Source organism: Theropithecus gelada, chromosome 3 (genome assembly GCF_003255815.1).
Source record: "Theropithecus gelada isolate Dixy chromosome 3, Tgel_1.0, whole genome shotgun sequence".
NCBI classification, from domain to species: Eukaryota; Metazoa; Chordata; class Mammalia; order Primates; family Cercopithecidae; genus Theropithecus; species Theropithecus gelada.
In genome coordinates, this window is record NC_037670.1 from 78,965,824 (window position 1) to 78,986,796 (window position 20,973).

General features: G+C 43.9%; 1 protein-coding gene across 1 annotated transcript in view; it reads right to left on the reverse strand.

Moving 5' to 3' along the window:
• BBS9 (Bardet-Biedl syndrome 9) overlaps positions 1-20,973 on the reverse strand; it is a 783,674-nt gene that overhangs the window by 12,848 nt on the left and 749,853 nt on the right. The window contains exon 23 of the mRNA XM_025379701.1: positions 4,528-4,638. Coding sequence (XP_025235486.1) covers positions 4,528-4,638 — 111 coding nt within the window. The remainder of the gene's footprint in view (positions 1-4,527; positions 4,639-20,973) is intronic.

A 20,973-nucleotide genomic window follows, 5' to 3' on the forward strand; every position in this document is an offset into this window, starting at 1 on the left:
AGGTGATATCAATGCTGCCAATCCACAGGCTGAATAGCAAGAAGCTAGAGTGTGTGCTTTGTGGTTCAGCAGGCCTGGGTTCTAGTCCCCTGTTGGCTGTCTAATCTTGAAAAAGTTACTTAACCTCTGAATCTGTTTTTTTTTTTTTTTTTCATTTGTGAAATGAAATGGTAATAAAATTACCTATCTAAGAGATGTGTTGTCAGGAGCAAATAAGATGAGTTATGTAAAACGTTTAGCACAGGACCTGGCACCTAGTAAATTATCAATGGTAACTAACCCTTGTTAACAGATGGGTGAAAGCACACAGCAGGTTCAGGGAATGAATGGTAAGGGCTTTGACGTGGCATAGAGCCTGGCTACTGAAAGTGTGGTCCTTGGACCAACAGCATCTGGGAGCTTGATAGAAATACAGAATCTCGGACCCCATCTCAGACCTATGAATAAGAATGTGCATATTAAGAAGATCCCCTGAAGATTTCTAGGCACCTTACAGTTAGAGAAGTGCTGGCACCATATTTAAAGACAGGGGCTGGAGGCAAATCTGGAAGGGCAAGAAAAGCCAGATAATAAAGGGCCTGATTTACCTACTAAGGATCTTGAACACTTTTTTTTTTTTTTTTTTTTTTTTTGTGATGGAGTCTCGCTCTGTCACCCAGGCTGGAGTGCAGTGGCACAATCACTACTCACCACAAATTCCGCCTCCCGAATTCAAGCAATTCTCCTGCCTCAGCCTCCTGAGTAGCTAGGACTATAGGCACGTGCCACCACACCCGGCTAATTTTTTGTATTTTTAGTAGAGACGGAGTTCCACCATGTTGGCCAGGATGGTCTCGATCTCCTGACCTCGTGATCAGCCCGACTCAGCTTCCCAAAGTGCTGGAATTACAGGCATGAGCCACCAAGCCTCAGCAATCTTAAACTTTTTTTTAGAGGACTGTGGGGTGGCAAATATCCACACTTCCTACTCTCCCCTGCGTCCCCTTCCCTCCCTGCACCTTGTCCCCTCTCTCCCCAACCTCCTGTCAGGCATTGTTAATCAATCTTTCCAGCTCTTTCCAGCCAAGCCTCTGTTCATCCTCATGATCCTTACTAACACAGTGCCACAGGCAGGGCACTATCAAAGGATCCAAGTTGACGGAAATGAGAATTTGCCATCACTGAAAGAGACCAAAGGGAGCCATTAAAGACCTTTAAAAGGGAAAAATGAGATAACATGTGTAAGTGCTTAGACAGCGCCTAGTACCCAGTAAGCACTCAATAAAGAGACGTCATCGTTATTTCTGTCTAGCCTAGCAACATTGTCAACATTTGTTGTGCCAACATTTGTTGTGCCAACATTTTCACCAGACAGTGAGTAAATGAGAAAATGTAAGACAATTAATTAATGTTTTTGGTATTACAATGCCCATTTTTATGTGAAATGATGCAAAGAGTAGACAATTTTTTTTTAATTTTCATATGACAAAATGAAAACTTTAGCAATTCCATGTTCTCTTCTGCCCATTTTCTGTGTTGTTAAAGAATGACACTGTGAAGACCCACAAATAATGAGGGTTTATGTAGATGGGCCGTGGGTAGTTGGGTGGCTTTGTGCTGCTGAAAACTCCTGAGCAGAGTGGACCAGCCCTTCTTACTGTTCTCCCTCTCCTCACCCCACAATGTCTGCTTTTGAACAAGAGTGAGAATGTTTTCTCCTGCAAATTATGGAAGTTCTCCCTCTTACCATATCACACCAGGGTTCACTCTGCACTTAGAGGAGTAGTGTTGACAAGAAGGAGTGGGAGCCCATGACAAGAGTAGCAGTGGTGGCAAAAAGCCATCTGGAAGGAGTCAGCTCCAGCTGTCCCCATGAAATCTGCTCAGGCAGCAGTGTTTAAGAGGGAGAAGGTAGAGTCTCCCTATCAGCAGCCCTCAGACAGAGGCTAAAATGGGTAGGATTAGCAGAGTCCAAGGACCCAGAGTTGAAGAGGGCTGCTTAGCAGGAGACGGCCCGAGAGAACTTTTCCAGTGTGAGCATCAGACTTTTGGACGCAAGTGAACTGCTGGCTCCATTTTCTGGAGGTTGCACTGCACCAGGATACCCTCAGTGCTCAGAGCCAGCACTGGCTTTGAAATGCATGTGCTTCTGCTTCCAAGCATTCGGCTCTCCCTGAGCGCTCACTCAGTGATTCAAAGACCAAACTGTTCTAACAAGCCCAAGAACCAAAGCCCATTGAAGTTTAAAGCTCCTCGTGTTTAAAAACATTTTGTATTTACTGCCTTTTTATTTTTTAGATCAAACACAGGAATCTGTATCCTGTAGTAAACCACCCACTCCTTCTTCCTATACTCCCTAGTGTCATGTATGGAGTTGCACTGCCATCTGATTCTAGAACATTAATATGCAGATCGAAGAAATAACAATGCCATATAGTGAAATACAGTGTTATGGGTAATTCTTTAACTGCTCTCTTCTTGGCAGAGCAACTCGAGAGAGAGAGGGGAACCACAGTTCAGAGCTGCAGCATGTGGGGATGAGACAGCAACCCCATTTAATACCACACTGTATGCCATATTTCCAATGGGGGACTTCCTTGACTTCTTTTTGAATATTCAATTTACTCAAGCTCATCATTAATTCACTTTCAAAGTGTGATATCAACAGACTTCCCATAGAAACATCTCTCAAATAATGAAGGCTTTGGTTCTACTGGGTTGCTTTGAAATGGCAGCCCTTACAAACATGATTAAAAGTCTCCATTGCAGCTTATTACTGATGAATAAGATTTTGTACTTATGCATATGAGGCCTTCTGCTGAGAAAGGTTTCAAATTCTGTTCCCAGTGAAGCTCGGGGCAAATATCACCACTTCCCATCATGAGCAGATACACTAGGGCTAGTCTATGTGGCCAACAGAAGCCATGACTGAAAATAGAAAGTATTTTAACCTTTTACCAAAGGATCAAAAAGAAAAAGGAAAAAGAAATAGTGCTGACCACTTTCAGCTGTTTTGCTGTATTAACAATGTCTTTTGTTTTCTGCATTCTGATGCTTTGACATCTGGGGCTTTGCTCACCCTAAAGAGACCACCCCTCCCAGGGTTAGCCAATTCCTAGAGATAGTAAGTGACTCAGCACAGAGCACTTTTAAATACAAACCAACCACTCCAGAGGGCTAGCCATGTTCTTTATAAGCATCTGGTAGTCCAGGCTATCATCCACCTCCCCTAATCACCCCAGGGCCAGGTACCAGACAACTAGGGACAGTCCCTATGCCCCAGAGTCTGCTGAAATTGTTTCAATCAGCCAGTCCTCAGCCTGTTTACCCTGCCTTGCCTGTTCCTTTTCACAAAAACACAGTGAAGGCCTCTGCCCCCAGTGCTCTCCCACCTCTGCCTCCTGACTGACCCCATCACTGACCTGTGCACCCCCCATGACATGGCATACCCCTTCTCTTGGGATCTCTGAGTAACACACTCTGTTTTTAATAGTAGTCATCTCCTGTTGTGCTGGTGTTACCATACCTCAAATTTTCTATTAACGTCATAGAAATTTATAACTATTTTAAAACATAGTTATAAAGCATAGACTTTATAGTGCTAGACACCTTGTTTGCTCACCAGGTGAGAGCAGTACATCTCCAGTTTTTTTTATTCCCCAGTTCTTCCAGTGAGCACCTGTCATCCTGTTTCCCCATAGCCTTTTTTCCCTATGCCCCCACTGCTGGCCAGGATGGTTTGTGTCAGAGCTGCTACTCCCATTAGGCAATACATTGACATTCTGACAGCTTCAACCTCAACACCTCCCAGGTATCCCTGGTCCCCAGTTTGAGAACCAACTCTGAAGCTGCTCACTGCAATTACTTCTGCCAAAGATTTGGGTTTATTTCATTTTATCCTTAGGGTGATTACAGAGATGTTGTTATACCTCCCTATCTGGAAATTCCTTAGAAGCCTCTGAAAATGACCCCCATTCTATGGATATTGAGGGTTCTTGGATTGGTAAAGAAAATATTTCTCTCCTTCCTTCCCCAAACAGTTAATTTCTCTGGGGCCTTATTTCCTTTGAGAAAGAGACCTCTGCCACCAGTGTGAGAGAGTGGAGAGATTCATTTTCCTCTGTTTAAAATCTCATCATGTGCTTGTTCTCCTCTGGGATGATTTGGTAACAATTCTCTATACAAAGAGGACCCACATTCACATTCAATTTTATAAAGCCCAAGGTAACTGCTTTTAAAAGGCATGCAGGGTCCAAAAGCTCTTTTGTCACTGAACTTGAGATATGCAGGAAGATGCTTGGCTTCAGCTCCCCTTCAGCCCCCACCCTCCAAAGAAAAGAAACAAGGAAAGATTTTTTTTTTTCCAATGCTAAACTTGTATCACACGATTTGGGAGTCTAAGGTGACTTCCATGTGTAGGGTTCCTCCCCTTATCTATGTTTCTGTACCTTATGGCCCATCCACCCCCACCCTTTTTTTTTGTGCTGCTGATAAAGGCATACTCAAGACTGGGCAATTTAGAAAAGAAAGAGGTTTAATTGGACTTACAGTTCCACATGAGTGGGGAAGCCTTACGATCATGGTGGAATGCAAGGAGGAACAAGTCACATCTTACATGGATGGCAGCAGGCAAAGAGAGCTTGTACAGGAAAACTTCCCCTGATAATAACCATCATATCTCATGAGACTTATTCACTATCACTAGAACAACACAGGAAAGACCTGCCCCCATGATTCAGTTACCTCCTACCGGGTCCCTCCCACAACACGTGGGAATTCAAGATGAGATTTGGGTGGGGACACAGCCAAACCATATGAACCCCTAACATGGTTGCCTATTTCTCTGTAATATTTCACCCGAAATGGAGGCAATGTTCAAGCCACAATAAACATAACTCAATAATATAGGAGAGAAGAAAGAAGAAAACATAGAATTGATCTAGCTGCTCATTGTTGCAGGGCTTTTGACTAAATTTGGGTTTGATCTGGGAGACTCAGGCTCCCCAGAGACAATATGCCTAGGTTAGATGTTTGGCATCTCTGGGAAATAATCCCCAACCTCTTTCTCCATGTACAACCTTAGAACCAGGAAGCTAGAGAGTGAATCCTTCCAACCACCTTAGCTGATGTTCTTAGTACTCTCCCATGGCCCCATTTCCTCCTTATCTCAGGGTCCCTGGCCTAAATTACAACCTCCCAGAGGAGTGCACCTGTGCTTCTCTGACAGAAGGTCTTTGCTGCTACTTCACAGGCCAAAAGTACAAGGGAATTATGCTCCCCATGAATAGTCCTCAACAAAAAATGAATGGGTATTGGTACTCTCTACCCCAGGTGTGCTCTACTCTGGCTCCCAGAGATCCACAGCATGACTAAGCTTTAGATTCCCAGTAGTAACTTGCTTGATGATGAACCCTTATCTTGGCTGCCTTTCCTCCCTGCCTCACTTTCCCACTCTCCTACCAGTGTTTCCTGGGATCACCTCCATTAATGTCCTTATCTTAGTATTGGCTTCTGGAGGGACAGATGAAGACATCATTTGTGAAAGAGATCAGTTGTTTTGCTAAAAGCTCTCCTCTTCCAAAATAAGAGGTGAACTTTGAGGGAGTCATTCATGTAAAAAGTAGTTATTGTACATATCACATGTGCCAAGGCCCCTGCTCACTACTTTTGCTTAGAAAGCCAGGCTCAATCATATTCTTCATCTTCTCATAGACTAAAGGGAAGTGGGGAAAAATGATGAAAAGTCAAGGCTCCAGAGTCAGAGCACCTGGGATTGGATCCCAGCCCTAACCCTTGCTAGGTGTGCAATTTTGAATAATTCATTCTCCAAGTCTCCAAGTCTTCATTTCCCTCTCTGTAACATGGATAAAATAGTTGTGTCTACCTTAAAAGATTTAAATGAGATAACTTATGCAAAGCACTGAACACATCATGTGGTGTGAAGCACGTGCTCAATAAGTGGCAGCTTCTCTTACTGACCTTCTAGTTTCAGTTTAAATGACCTCTCCTTGGGGAAACCTTGCCTGACCTAAGAGCAAGGCTCTCTCATATGTTCCCACAAGTTCCCTGTTCTTCCTCTGTCATAACCCTCACTGCTCTTTATTTCAATTACGTGTTTGATGCCTGTGAACTGTGATGTCTCATTGTCCAATGAGAGCAGGCACCTTTTTGTCTGCTTTGTGCCCTCATATATATAACATAGGTATGCATGAGTGTATGTGTCTGTGTATTTGTGTGCATTCGTCTCCTGTGGCTGCTGCAACCAATTAGTGTCCTGCAAACTGACTGGTTTAAAACAACAAAAAATTATTTCCTCACTCTTCTGGAGACTAGAAGTCCAAAATCAGTGTTTGCAGGGCCACATCCCCTCTGGAGGCTCTAGGGGAGAACCCATTCCTTGGCCCTTCCAGCTTCTGGTAGCTCACAAGTCAAGTATCCCTTGCCTTGTGGCTGCATCACCCCAATCTCTGCCTCTGTGATCACACTGTCTTCTATTCTATGTCTGTTTTGTCTGCGTGCCTCCTATAAGGACCATTGCACTGAATTTAATCAAGGATGATTTCACCTCAAGATCCCTAATTTACTTACATAAGCAAAGAATCTTTTTCCAATTAAGGTCACATTCAGAGGTTCTGGGGACTAGAACATGGATATATCTTTTGGGTGGCTACCACTCAGCTCACTGCTATATACATATCTATAATATACATACTGAATATATGTTTAATATAGCCATACATATATCTGAGGCAGTGTGTTGGTGCACATATGTGTGTGTGTATTCTCAGTGTGTAGCACAGAGTGGTTCACATCATGAATGTGCAGTAATTATTTCTTGAAGGAACAAATAGACAGAACAGGGTCCCTGCCTTCTAAGAATCACAAAAAACTAATGTCAAAAATAGACAAATATAGCTGAGCACAGTGGCTCACGCCGGTATTCCCAGCACTTTGAGAGGCCTGAGGTGGGCAGATCACAAGACCAGGAGTTTAAGACCAGCCTGGCCAACATGGTGAAACACCATCTCTACTAAAAATACAAAATTAGCTGTGCATGATGGCACACACCTGTAGTCCCAACTACTCAGGAGGCTGAGGCAGGAGAATCGCTTGAACCCGGGAGGTGGAGGTTACAGTGAGCCAAGATCGTGCCACTGCACTTTAGCCTGGGTGACGAAGTGAGAACTCCATTTCAAAAAAAAAGTAGATAAATTTGTGGAGAATATACTACTATTCACAAAATATGTAATTCCCTCACAACGCTCCTCCAGCATCAACAAATAACTCAGGAGAGCGCCTTAACTTGGTAAAGCTGTGATTACTTCTAGAAGCACTACTCTTTTCAGGTCACAGCTTGCCTCCAAAATTTCCCTGGAAAACACACAATAGGCCTTTTACTTCCTAATTAGCAAGATCCTGTCCAGAATATTCTAGCACTTCAAAGAAGCTTTCATTCACCCAGGTTTCTCTAAAGAAACCCTAGCCCCCGACTGTTCACAGCTTTTCATTATGAAACTGGGGGCAGTAGGAACACTCCTGTTTCCTTTTCCTCAACATATAATATTTCTCTCATGCACCTTTGCCAAAAATGGCACTTCAGAATATCTAAGAGGGGAAAAACAGCTGATCGTTGCCAAGAAAATCATGGAGAATTTCACCCATCTTGGCCACACACTCTCTGCAGCACAAACAGGGAATTTGCCTTTCACGCCTTTACTATTTGATAAAGACAGATAAATTTGATCTGTGCATTTGAAAATGCACAGATACGGGCTGGCTTCTATGGAACACTGTTATTTGGAATTGTCACTTTGACAGTGGCCATTCCACTTAAGTCACTGGGTCATCTGAAGGTCATAAGGAGGTGTGGTTCTTTCTCCCATGTCTCAGCACAGAGAAAAGACGGGGGCACCCAAGGAGGTGGTGTCTGAGTTGGAGTCACAGCCATAGAGGCCCTGGTCAAAGATCACCTTGCGGCCGGGCGCGGTGGCTCAAGCCTGTAATCCCAGCACTTTGGGAGGCCGAGGCGGGTGGATCACGAGGTCAGGAGATAGAGACCATCCTGGCTAACATGGTGAAACCCCGTCTCTACTAAAAATACAAAAAACTAGCCGGGCGTGGTGGCGGGCACCTGTAGTCCGAGCTACTCGGAGGCTGAGGCGGGAGAATGGCGTGAACCCGGGAGGTGGAGCTTGCAGTGAGCCGAGATCGCGCTACTGCACTCCAGCCTGGGCCACACAGTGAGACTCCGTCTCAAAAAAAAAAAAAAAAAGAAAGATCACCTCGCACCTGACCTCCGTCACTGAGGCTCCAGATGGTCATAATTTTCTTGTTTTCCCAGTCAGGTTTGGAACTGAATCAGTGTCATCATCTCCTCCCCGCCCCAACTCCTCCATCATGGGACTTTCTGGGGCCAGCTCCTGCCATTTTCTTCTGTGGGTTCTGGCACCCTGACCTTGGTGCTCAGGCTTTCAGACGAGGAGCCATCAACCTTCCTGTGCTGTGGCATGGCACACAAATGACATGGGATGGGGACAGTGCATCTTGCTTTTCATTATGAAGAATCTTTTTATAATTACAAAAGTTAAGAGTGTAAAATAAAAGTGTCAAAAAAGGTTAAAAAAAAAAGTAAAATCAGTTATTATCCTACTGTTCAGAAACAACCACTATTACCATTTGATGACAATATTTTTTAATGCAACATAAGCTTCACTTAATACCTATTTTCATTTGGTTTTTCTTTACTCTTGCAAAATCAGGATCACATAAACAATGGATCTTAGTGAACCTTCAAAAGAACCTTCACGAGTTTATTAGGTGATATTAGTCGCTACAGTAAAAGCAGGAGCTTAGACAAGGAAGGTGAGAAGAGGTCAGTTGGATGCAGGCTCAGATGGTACGAGAGGCAAGGCAAACAGGGACAGCCTGGCTTCTGAGCCCAGCAAACCTAGCAGGTCAGAACCTTCCACTTATTGGCTCTGTGAGCTTGGGCAAGTTCCACAACCCCTCTGACCCACAGCTTCCTATCTCTAGTGCATATAAAATGATTAGCATCATACCTAGCAGATAGGTAAAAATATGAATAGTATTAGTACCCTTCTCCTTCTGAATGGAAATGTGGTGCCCACAGAGACTTCAACTACTTCCTCGGGGTGAGTTTTTATTCCCAAAGAATAAATGTCAATTTGTGTGATAATTATCTATTGCATTGGTCTGCTTGGGCTGCTGTCACAAAATACCACAGTCTGGGTGGCTGAAACAACAAAAATCGGTTTCTCACATATCTGGAGGCTGGGAAGACCAAGATCAAGGTGCCAGCTGATTCCATTTCTGGGGAGGGCTCTCTCCCTGGCTTGTAGATGGCAGCCTTCTTACAGTATCCTCACATGGCAGAGACAGGGAAGCAGAGATTTCCATAGGATTAGTACGGCCATCTATGCCTCTACCCTTTTGACATCATTTAATTACCTCCTTAAAGACCCTATCTCCAAATAAAGTCACACCAGAGGTAAGGACCTCAATGTATGAATTGGAAGGGAAGGCAGAGAGACATGATTCAGTCCATAGCACTGATTAATATTAATAAGGCAACCCTAATACAATAGTCTTCTCCTGCAGAGAAAGGCAGTATGATGCTTCTAACCTATGGTTGAGTTGGACGTATCATGAAAAAAGAAGAGGGCAGCATGAGTCTTCTCCAGTGCCATGAGAGAAGCCTCATGAATCTGCTCCCTCAGGCCAACAGCATTTCTTCAGGGCCCCTGTCGATGACCCAAGGAAAGCGCTGTTCGCTTCTATAGCCTCCAGGAAGAAGTCTTGAGGTGAAAGCTCAGGGATTTAGAGTTCCTTACCTGAGATGAAGAATTAACATTAACTCCATCTTAGAAAGTTAAGGCAACTTTCCCCGCCAGTTATTGGAGTGGTTTTCTAGTCTTTCCTGTAGCTGGTTGGTGGGTGAGGTTGCTGAGGAAGATAGGAATTCCTTCTAACTCCAGTGGGAGGGAATGAGGCATCTTGACTCACCCATTCCTTTCCTCCGCTCTTCCACTCTGAGGCATAAACACTGGTCTGACCCTTTGACCACAGGCTGGCTTCCCCGGAAATTAGAATCTCTAATGGGCTGAACATATCACACTTGCAGGCTGTGAAGGAAGTTGGTTTCAGAATCTCACCTGCCAGTTCCTCTTCATTTTCTACTTGAAGAATCCAGGGTTGTTTCTTCCACTCTGAGAAATGCCTCAGTCTTCAGAAGAGCAGAAGTACCTCAGGTAGTAGGAACTGTGCCCTAGCTTCTCATTCAATCAGTGGTTGCTGACTTGTAGATGTTGCAGACTTGGATAATGCATTGTGGGGATTCTCAGGGAGCTGTCAACTCTGTAATTTCAGCAGTTGCATGGCTTGCTAGCTTGAAATAGCAGGTGTTTCAAATTAGGAAGAAGATATTCTTAAACTAAATGACAGTCTTTCCCACAGGAGACCTTTGGTGACCTTAGACTTATATACATGTCTAAGGTTACCAAAGGTGTTTTATGATGTAAAATACTACACTGTCTTTATTCTTCTCATTTTGTGATAGATGAATTTTTAAAAAGTCACCAAGATGGCACCAGTCCAGAGATTAGACATTTTGGAATCTTTGACCTTTGATTCTGCTTTTCCTTCTTCCCCATTTCAGAGCTGGCTGTTTTCTACTCTGAAGTTATTTTCTCACTTTATCTTCTTCCTGTCTTCTTGTCTCTTTTACTCACAAATCTGTTGACTGACCCTACAGGATCCATGGGTGGTGGACAATCAATTGTGGTCAGAATTGAAGGCATGCCAGGTGTGGGGTAGCATAACTATGAGTACTTCTGTGTGAGTCACCTCCAGCCCTGCATCTCCTCTGGTCTGAAGTGATTATGTAGCACAAATCAACTTCACCCACACTTGTAAGTTACAGCAGATTCTAAGCTCCTTGAGGACAATAACTGGTCAGTCTTTATTTCCATATCCTCTGGGCTTGGCAGAGTGTCTAGTCCAAAATAGGGCATCAATAATTTTCTGTTGAATATATTTATGCTGAAGACCTTTACCTTGATTATTAATTTTTCCTTCTGATTCCTGAACTTCAGTTCACCTAAAGAGACCTCAGAAAAATTGTATTTGAGTCCCAACCCATCACCATCTCACTTACACATTGCTATATTTTATTCTCAGAAACATCATCCAAGGGTGACAAGGTTTGGAGTAGGAGGCAGCCAAGTACCATTAAAAGAGCAAACGCTGACCAATATTTCCGCCTCTGCCGAGACCTCCTCCTACTCTCTCTTCTGCACTGGGCTGATTCATTCAACACAAATGCATGTTCATAATAACCTCCATCTGTAGACCAGCTTGGATCACAAGAGTGATGGTCATTTTGTAAACCTCAGTGTCTTGGCACTTTACACTTAAAGTATTTACTTAAATAAGCTCTATTTAGAGCTTATTCAGCCAAAGATAGAATAAATAATTAAAAGGTCAATAAGGCAATGTGAAGATCCACACTAATGGCTTGAAACCTTTATCTTTTTAGAGGTGGAGAATTTCAGGAACGAGATAAGATATAAAAGGCTCTGGGATCTCCCTAACCAACACTCACTGACTAACACCCTAGAACAGGATCAACCTCCTCACCTTCTCCAGTCAAATCACTGAATTGATGCAATCCAGGAGGTCTTAAGAACAGTTGTATTAAGAGATATTTGAAAGAAAAATAAAGGATTAATCTCTCCACCTGATTTTTCCTTATCACCAATGTAGCACTTAAACAGTGATGCTACAGTAGTTCAATTCTTACTAACTTGAACAGAAAAGAAAAAAATTGGAAAGAAATCAGGTCAACTCATAGGATCAAAGTGATGCTGAAGGACTATGTTTGGGCAATGGCAGGGACCAAAGGAGCACTGAGGGCCAGAAGTGATAGTCCTGTGGCTGGGACCCCCATGGACCTGGGACTTCATGCAGCCAGCAATGAACCCGGCTCTGAAATGCTTCCTCTCCATTATCTTACTTGTTGAAGAGTTAAAGTCCTAGAAATGGTTTTTGATTGGTGGGGCTTAGTCATGAGCCTGGCTCTAAGATCACACGCTTGGCCTTTAGGTCACACGTTTGGCCATTGAACATGACAACGAGCAGTCGGGAGGAAGAATCTGGACACCCAGGTCCCACAATGTGAGGCATAGTCTGGGAATTGCTCTCATGTCAACCCACACACAAAAGGGCATTTCCACAAAGGAAGATTGGAGTGTCAGCAGGAAGGTTGGGGGTTTGGATATTAAAGCCAAGAGACAAAAAATGTCCACTAGACTCTTCCGTGAGAATGGAAGTGTCCCTCTTCACTCAGAAGCTGGCGTGGTACCAATATAATTTTTGAAAATATATTTCTAAACTTTTCTTCTTTTCAATTTGGGGAATCCCTTTTGAAATACTTTTCCTAATGAAAGAAATTCATTAAGAATATATTACATTCAGGCATTTACATCCTTTCTAAGATGGAAATTAAGTTAATCTTCCATATTCTTATCAAAAGCATGTCACCAGGCAAATCTCACAATTGTTCTCTCACAGCCTCCTCCTTCCCCTCTGGTTTCTTATACATGAGAAAGAGAAAATGTACCACATAGTGACGCTACAAAAGGAAAAAGATCATGGCTACAAGACAACAAAACATCTCCCTTGGAGCATGAGAAGGTGAAGAATGAAAGCTGCAAGAAGAGAAAAAGGAAAACAGTTTAAAAATAAAAAAGGTTAGGTATCCCGCTACCACTTATTGGGTACCAACTGTGTGCCAGGGACAGTATATGTTTATTACATTATTTTCCCCAAATCACAGATAAGGGACCAGACATTCAAAGCTTTAAGTTACTGAAGGAATGCTTGAATGAATAAACATGATGTTAAGTGGAGTTGAGGGGTCCTGGTATCTGATGGCCCAGGCATCATGTGTCTGGTCAGATCTGATCTCCATGCCTCCAGCCTAATCTAGAGATTGCTGTGTGTGCCTTGTCTTCCCTGCCCGTGACTCTACTACCTCTTGGGCTTAGAGTCCTTCTCCAAAACCCAGAGCAACTGGCTCTAAATCCAGCCAGTCACCCAGCCCCACACCCTGACCCACCTAAGTATCATCATTTCCTGAGAGGTGGGCCACACCTGACAGGTGTGTCCCCTCTTCCCTGCCAGGAGGCCAGCTGAATATACTTCCGTGCTTATCTGGCATCCTGTGATCAGCCTTACCATCTCACTAACCACAGTGCAACAAGATGACAAAAAAATCTCTCTTAGATCTTAGAGCAATAAGACAACAAAAATCTCCCTTGCATTGTTTTGATTTGTAGAGTGCAGGGACCATGTCATTTTCATAGTTCGTTTTTCGTTTTGTTGTTATTGTTGTTTTGAGACGGAGTCTTGCTCTGTCACCCAGGCTGGAGTGCAGTGGCATGAACTCAGCTCACTGCAACCTTTGCCTCCTGGGTTCAAGCAATTCTCTGGCCTCAGCCTCCCGAGTCACTGGAATTACAGGCACTTGCCACGACGCCCAGCTAATTTTTGTATTTTTAGTAGAGACTGGGTTTTATCATCTTGGCCAGGCTGGTCTCGAACTCCTGACCTCAGTTGATCCACCTGCCTCGGCCTCCCAGAGTGCTGGGATGACAGGTGTGAGCCACTGTGCCCGGGCCAATTTCATAATTGTAAACCCAGAACCTAGCCCAATGCCTCACATATAGTAGGTACATAATAAATGTTTGCTGACAGAAAAACAAAACAAAACTGCAATGATCCTCTTTGGACTTTGAGTATCGGACTGCCCTAATAGCGTATAAGAGCTACTTCACAATCAGATGATTCTGCCCTGCCTGGTCCCACCCTCCTCAACACTTTGTGTTTTTAATACTCATAAAGCATCATACCTAAGCCTGCCCACAGGATGGCGGAAACATGTCTCCACTTTGTCCTCAGTCAGTGATTTTTATAGCATAGAAGAAATGGTGTTAAGAACAATGGCCAAAAGATGCAGCAGTAGCCTTCACTGTTAATGGGGTACTATGATCAGTTTGTTCCTCCTAGCACGAGGAATTGGAGTATCACTGTGGATTGAAACAAAGGACTTTCTGTTTACTTCCTACTTAAACAGAAATTCAGTTAGCTAGAACACCTCGTTCTCTGAGCACTCTGGCTCATCAAGGATTTATCATCCTGTGTTGGACAATTTTTCCCTTCTGACGTCTGCTGCAATTTTATGGTATTCATAAAGCAGTGTGCTTCTTTTACAGAGGAAGTCTAATTATAATGACTTACATTTGTACATGGTTAAAGAGCAATTTCTGACAACAATCTGTAATAAAGTTAGGGCAGGTGTTAATGTCCCTACTTTGTGATTAGATTGAGTCTTTTTTTTTTTTTTTGTCTCTCGCTCTGTCGCCCAAACTGGAGTGCAGTGGCAGGATCTCGGCTCACTGCAAGCTCCGCCTCCCGGGTTCACGCCCTTCTCCTGCCTCAGCCTCCCGAGTAGCTGGGACTACAGGCGCCCGCCACCTCGCCCGGCTAATTTTTTGTATTTTTTAGTAGAGACGGGGTTTCACCGGGTTAGCCAGGATGGTCTCGATCTCCTGACCTTGTGATCCGCCCGTCTCGGCCTCCCAAAGTGCTGGGATTACAGGCTTGAGCCACCGCGCCCGGCCGATTGAGTCTTACATGATTAAATATGCCTGGGTTCACAAAGCTGATAAAGGGTTCCCGCTCATTTATTCAACAAGTATTTGCTGAGTTCCTACTACGTGCCAAGCGCTGTGCTAGGCCCTAGGATGCAACTTTGAGCCAGACGGACAGTCTCTCCTCTTCCAGAGCATAAATGTATGGCTGCAGGTCATGCCATTTCCCTTATGGCTCACTAGGTCCCCACCCCCTGCCAAATAACTCCCTGAAAGCCCCTGAGGAAGCTTCCCAACATGCAAGAAAAATGGAGGCCTGATTTCCTCCCGGGCAAAATGACTGGACATGTCCATATGAATGGTTAAGGCTTCTCAGTGCAATGGGATGAGGGCTCCCCAGGCTCCATCCCCCACCTCCAAGGGGGGTGAAGTTCAGGTCCACAGCCACACTGTGCCTGGTCTATCTTGTCCAGTTATGAAACCCTTACTCATTCTGACTGATGTCAGTGAGTCATTTACCATGCAATTAGCAGAGTTGTGAAAATGATGGAAGGAAGGGAAACAACTCCGGTGTTTAAACGTGGTGCTTAGAATCAACACTGCCTCCTTCTCCATCTATCATGGCTAATCCAAAATACAGAAATGCATATGATAGATGGTTATGTTTGGGGAGATAAGATCTAGTTCTTGGTCTATAGAATAACAAAATGTGCTGAAAAGCAGCATTACTGCAGTTCCAGGTTTCTCTTTCATTCAACTCTAGGGAATTTACACAACGAGCTAAATATCAAAGTCATTCAGATTCTCTCTTTTTTCCCAAGAGAAGCTACTGAGCCCTTGTAGCAGGCAATCATATTTTATTAATAGTGGATTTAAGAAGGGTTCAGGGAAGAGTCTCAGAAAACTGATGTTCTAAGGATATAGGTAGTAGATTAGCAGTCTCACCCTACTGAATATCTCTCCTTCCAGCCCTCACCCCGTGGACTCTTATGACTTTGGGGTCAGACCTAACATATCTGAGACATCCTATCCCCAGACCTTGGTCACAGCTGAACTGCACCCCGTCCCAGACAGGAACAAGCCAGTGGCTGATACCACCTCCCCACATCCCACCTGGGCAATCACTCAATGCCCTTTTCAGGCCACTCTTGGTCTCCTACCAGTTGATTTTATCCGTTAGTTTCTGGATTTCTGATCCCATACTCTGGCTTTTATCCCTACCCATTTGGTTAGCAACTCTCCAGCTTCCTGATGTGACGATTTAGACTTCAACTTCCACCCATGCCAACTCTGTTCTCAGTTCTAGGGATTTCTGGAATGGGTGTCTCCTATGGCCTCTGAGAAGACTCCAGATCTACTCCTAGCCTTGATAAATTCCTCTGGACGGAACATTTCTAATACCCTCCTTTTCTCCTCTCTTCCTACTAGGTCTTCTTCCTGTTCCCCCAAACATAAGTTAACCTGTAATTGCACCAAACTAAACAGGTTCGGGTGGAAACGGACCAGTTTTAGAAAAAGTGAAGCTAAATACACTTCCAACCATGGAGTACCACATGAAGAGTGACTAACTAAAGCCAAGAGAACCACAGAGTGATTTGTCATCTCCACCACTGACTAGAAAGGATGATGCTGTGTCTGGTGAGTGTCATGCAGCTGCAGCAGGTGGCATAGAGGAGGGCGGTGGGGCATGAGGTCAGCTGAGCCATCTGTGTGTTCCCTGCTGTAAACCAGTGCCAGATACATGAAGACATTCAATTCAAGCACACGCCCCAGCACCCCTTCAACAACCATGCAAAGGAAGTCAACCCAACCAGCAGGCACTTCCAGCCTGACTTTTCAAGATGTCCCTCAGCTGCAATGCAATGGGAGGTCTGGAGAGGTGGGGTAAAGAGGCTCTAGTCCATTTGGAGGAGAGCAGAGAGAAAATGCCTGAACTAGCAGTGACAGTGGATGAAGAAATCAAAAGCTCCTGCAAAAGCAGATTGGAAAGGGCTTAATGAAACAAGGGGAGCAGGAAGGGCTGATCAGGGTCCCAGGTTTCTGATTTGGTTAACTGTGTGAATGGTGAAAGATGGAAATATGCTGGAAGCTTGGGACAGCGGGGATGTTGAATTTGTTTGGGGACCTGTGAGGTCTGAGGCCCCAGGGGACCTCTACTGTGGAAACATCTACAAGGTGAGTTCGGTATTGAAAGGCTTGAAAAATGTTTACATCAACAGAGATCCCTCCTGAGGGCCAAAGCACAATTTATATATGAGCTGATAAAATATTATCAAGATAAAGAAAATAATATAATGTATATTCCCATCAAGGTGACTCTCATAAGGGAACTACTATATAAAGCTGCACTCATCAAAGCATGAGAAAAAGATAAAATAATGGACAGCATAATAGTTTACACTAAGAAAACGACATTCCTGTGAACTGTAGAGAGGGCGTTTGTATGTGTCTACCTATGCCTGTCTGTCTATATGTGTCTGTCTGACTCCTGTGTCTGCAGGGCCAGGACTGGGGGTGGCCAGTGAAGCACTCAGAATTGAAGGGCGCTCCAGAAACCACAGTAATCAAGAAAAACCATTTTTGTCTTCATCATTTTAATGTGATATCTTCAAAATCATAATCAACATGAAAATCCATAATAAACAAAACATCAACATTTTAAATAAAGGCAGGATCAGTTACAGTACCATGCCATGACAAACTGTATTGGAGCCTGAGGCACAGGAAAAATCAATAATACTGATCCTACTTCTGTTTAAAGTTTTGACATTCTGTGCATCATGGGTTTTTAACATTAATTCTGATTTTTTAAAAAGATTGCATTAAAATATTATTTATCTTCATTACTGTGGGGTTTTTTTGGCATCTCCTTAAGTTTCGTGCCCAGGGCAAGTGTTTTACTCAACTTACCTTAATCCTGGCCGTGTGTGTGTGTGTTTAAGTGTGAGTGTGTGTGTGTAAGACAGAAGACAGGAAGACAGAAAGATGAGAACAAGTACATCAATTCAAGAATTCAAGTAGAGCTTTATAGTAAAGAGACTACAAAACAGACCCTCAGCATGTGACATCATTCCTTGCCAAGCAATACTTTTTTTTCTTTTGAGATGGAGTTTCCCTCTTCTTGCCCAGGCTGAAGTGCAATGGCACGATCTCGGCTCACTGCAACCTCCACCTCCCAGGTTCAAGCTATTCCCCTGCCTCAGCCTCCCAAAGAGCTGGGATCACAGGCGCCCACCACGATGCCCAGTTAACTTTTTGTATTTTTAGTAGAGACAGGGTTTCACCATGTTGGCCAGGCTGACCTCAGGTGAGCCACCCGCCTTGGCCTCCCAAAGTGCTGGGAATACAGGTGTGAGCCACCATGAATGACCAACATTTTTTTTTTTTTTTTAAAGATGAAGTCTCACTCCCTTTGTGCAGGCTGGAGTGCAGTGCTGCAATCTCAGCTCACTTCAATTTCCACCTCCCGGGTTCAAGTGATTCTCCTTCCTCAGCCTCCTGAGTAGCTGGGATTACAGGTGTGCACCACCATACCCAGCTAAGTTTTGGATTTTCGATAGACACAGGGTTTCACCATGTTGTCCAGGCTGGTCTCAAACTCCTGACCTCAGATGATCCACCCACCTCAGCCTCCCAAAGTGCTAGGATTACAGGTGTGAGACACCGCACTCAGCCTGGCCAACACTTTTAACTTCAGGTTTCACGCTGTCCTTTGTTGCTGTTCAAGACGTGTCTATAAGGTTCAAGACCTTATTTTAAACACCAGAAGTCTGACACCATCATATTTAAGCACACCAACAGTGTATGAGTCCATGGCCTTCCTTCATCCACCCACCAAGCTATTCTCAAACCTGTGCTGCCTGGTTACCAGGGAGGACCTGAGCTTCCCTTCCCAGACTGGAGACTCTTTTACAACCCTTAATCATCAGAGATCACAGACACTGGGGACACCGGACAGGGTTGGCGAGAGTCAACGACTAGGTACCTCATTTGGCCCCCTCAAAATAGAAATGTTTCCCAATGTGATATGCTTTTCTTCTGGGCATGAGATGAGAGTTTTGCAGGAGCAGTCATCAGGGAATCACTCAGATAATCTGAACGAGAATGTGTAAAAATGAGTTCAAATATAAATAAGGTTCCAGGCTTTCACGGTTGAAGAGAGCCCACAAACAGAAGGTTATGAGGGGAAAAGATGGCTGCCACTGCAGTGGACAGAAATAAGACACCAAACTCAGACAAATTTGGCAGAGCAGAAGGTGCTAGGTGTAGAAAAACAACAGACTTGGAGCTGGGGCTCCTGACCTGCCTGCTTCACAGGTCAGGCTGAGCTCTCCCAGCTTCAGAATGAGGGCGTGTTTGGTTTGTTCCTACTTGGCCGCCCTTGCTCTACATGACCTTGGAGGCAATCCAGAACGACACCTACGTCTAGACAACCCAATGTAACTGACAGATCAGATCTCAATGACCCAGGCCCACACGGCAGAGGTCCTCTGTGCCTCTAAGCTGTGTCCATTCAGAGGAGCATGTAGGAAACCAAAACAAAAGCAAGCCTTTTGGCTTGCTAACACCATTTGACACATTTCCCAGATTTTGAAGGTCAATCCAGTCGAAATTTGAGCATCCAAGATTTCGGGTGTTGAGTTTTAAAAGGCCTAATATAAGATGACTCATATGCCAACTGAATCAACTATCAACACTGTGATTTTTCAACTAGATAACCAAGATGGCTTCTGAAACCTTCTAAAAGAATGGCTTCTGCTCTGCAACATTTGGGCTGCCAAGTACTGTCACGGGGGAAGAGAATAGTCTCTCAGGTTGCCAATTGCTGAATTCACCTCCAGGTTCAGTTTCTTGATGCAATTATTCCTCCTTCCGAATGTGAAAATCCTAAATAACTTTTATTTTGCTTTAAATGTCACCTCACTTTATGTTAAAGATCTTAATTTATCAGCCTTCCATAATCAGTTTTTTAAAGAAAGTTCAGGCCTACATAAAAGAAGCATAACAGCCCCTTTGCTTATCAGGTAATTACTTAAGAACTAGGTAGGGAACTGTAAGAGAAAGAAATAAAAAAGACCCAGATTAAATCTACTACACACTTGTCTGCCAGTGTCAGACTCCCTGGAATAGACTTTTTTGGTTGTTTAAATTACCTCTGTAGGGACCCCCATCTCCAAATACAGTCACATTCTGAGGGACTGGGGCCTAAAACTCCAACATATATTTTTAAGGAAGATGCAATTCAACCTGTAACACCACTATCCCTCCAGGATCTAACACAGTGGTTGATGCTGAGTAGAGGTTCAATAACTGTTTGAGGGGTGAATGAATGAGAGGCTCACTCCCTGCTTTAGCTCAGGGCCACTCAGAAAGCTTGACCAATCTAAAAGCCTTTTATAGACCATATTGCTTGACCAAAAGAGTTGGAGAAAAGGGACAGAACTCCATCACAGGATCAAGGACATCTCGGCATAGCCTCAGTTTCATACTTGCCTCAGCCCCTCAGTTATCTCTCAAAGAGCCAACACTGGTGCTATGCCCTCACCTTCCTGTTCCATGAGCAAGCTAGACTTCCAGCAATGACAGCACAAGACAAATGATCCTTGTTGCATATGAACTCTTTACACATGAAAATACATTTCCAGGCTGGGCACAGTGGCTCACACCTGTAATCCCAGCACTTTGGGAAGCTGAGGCAGGCAGATCACTTGAGGCCAGGAGTTTGAGACCAGCATGGCCAGCACGGCAAAACCTTGTCTTTACTAAAAATACAAAACTTATCCAGGCCTGATGACACACAGCTGTAGTCCCAGCTACTTGGGAGGCTGAGGCACAAGAATCACTTGAACCTGGGAGGCGGAGGTTGCAGTGAGCCAAGATCTTGCCAATGCACTCTAGCCTGGTCAACAGAGTGAGACTCTGTCTCAAAAAAAAAAAAAAAAAGAAAGAAAGAAAAAAAAAGAAAGAAAGAAAATACATTTTCACAACAAACAAAATTATCTGTATTATGTTAGTGAGATTCAACATTTTCTAAGTATTCACATTGGAGCCATGACCCACAGAAAGCACAGGTCTCAAGGGTTTTACATTCAACCTAATTGCAATCAAGCCAACATGCATTTTGTTAACTGAGTGCCATGTACAAAGGACTGGGCTTCACACTTTGAAGACTTTTTTTTTTTTTTTTTTCTTCCTAGTGAAAAGAGGAGGCTCCTGCCCTCAAATAGCTTATAATCAAATAGGAAGATTAGTCGTATTCAGAACATTCAACAACAAAGGGAGATGTACTAAGATATATAATTCCCTCTGTAGAGGATTGAATGCT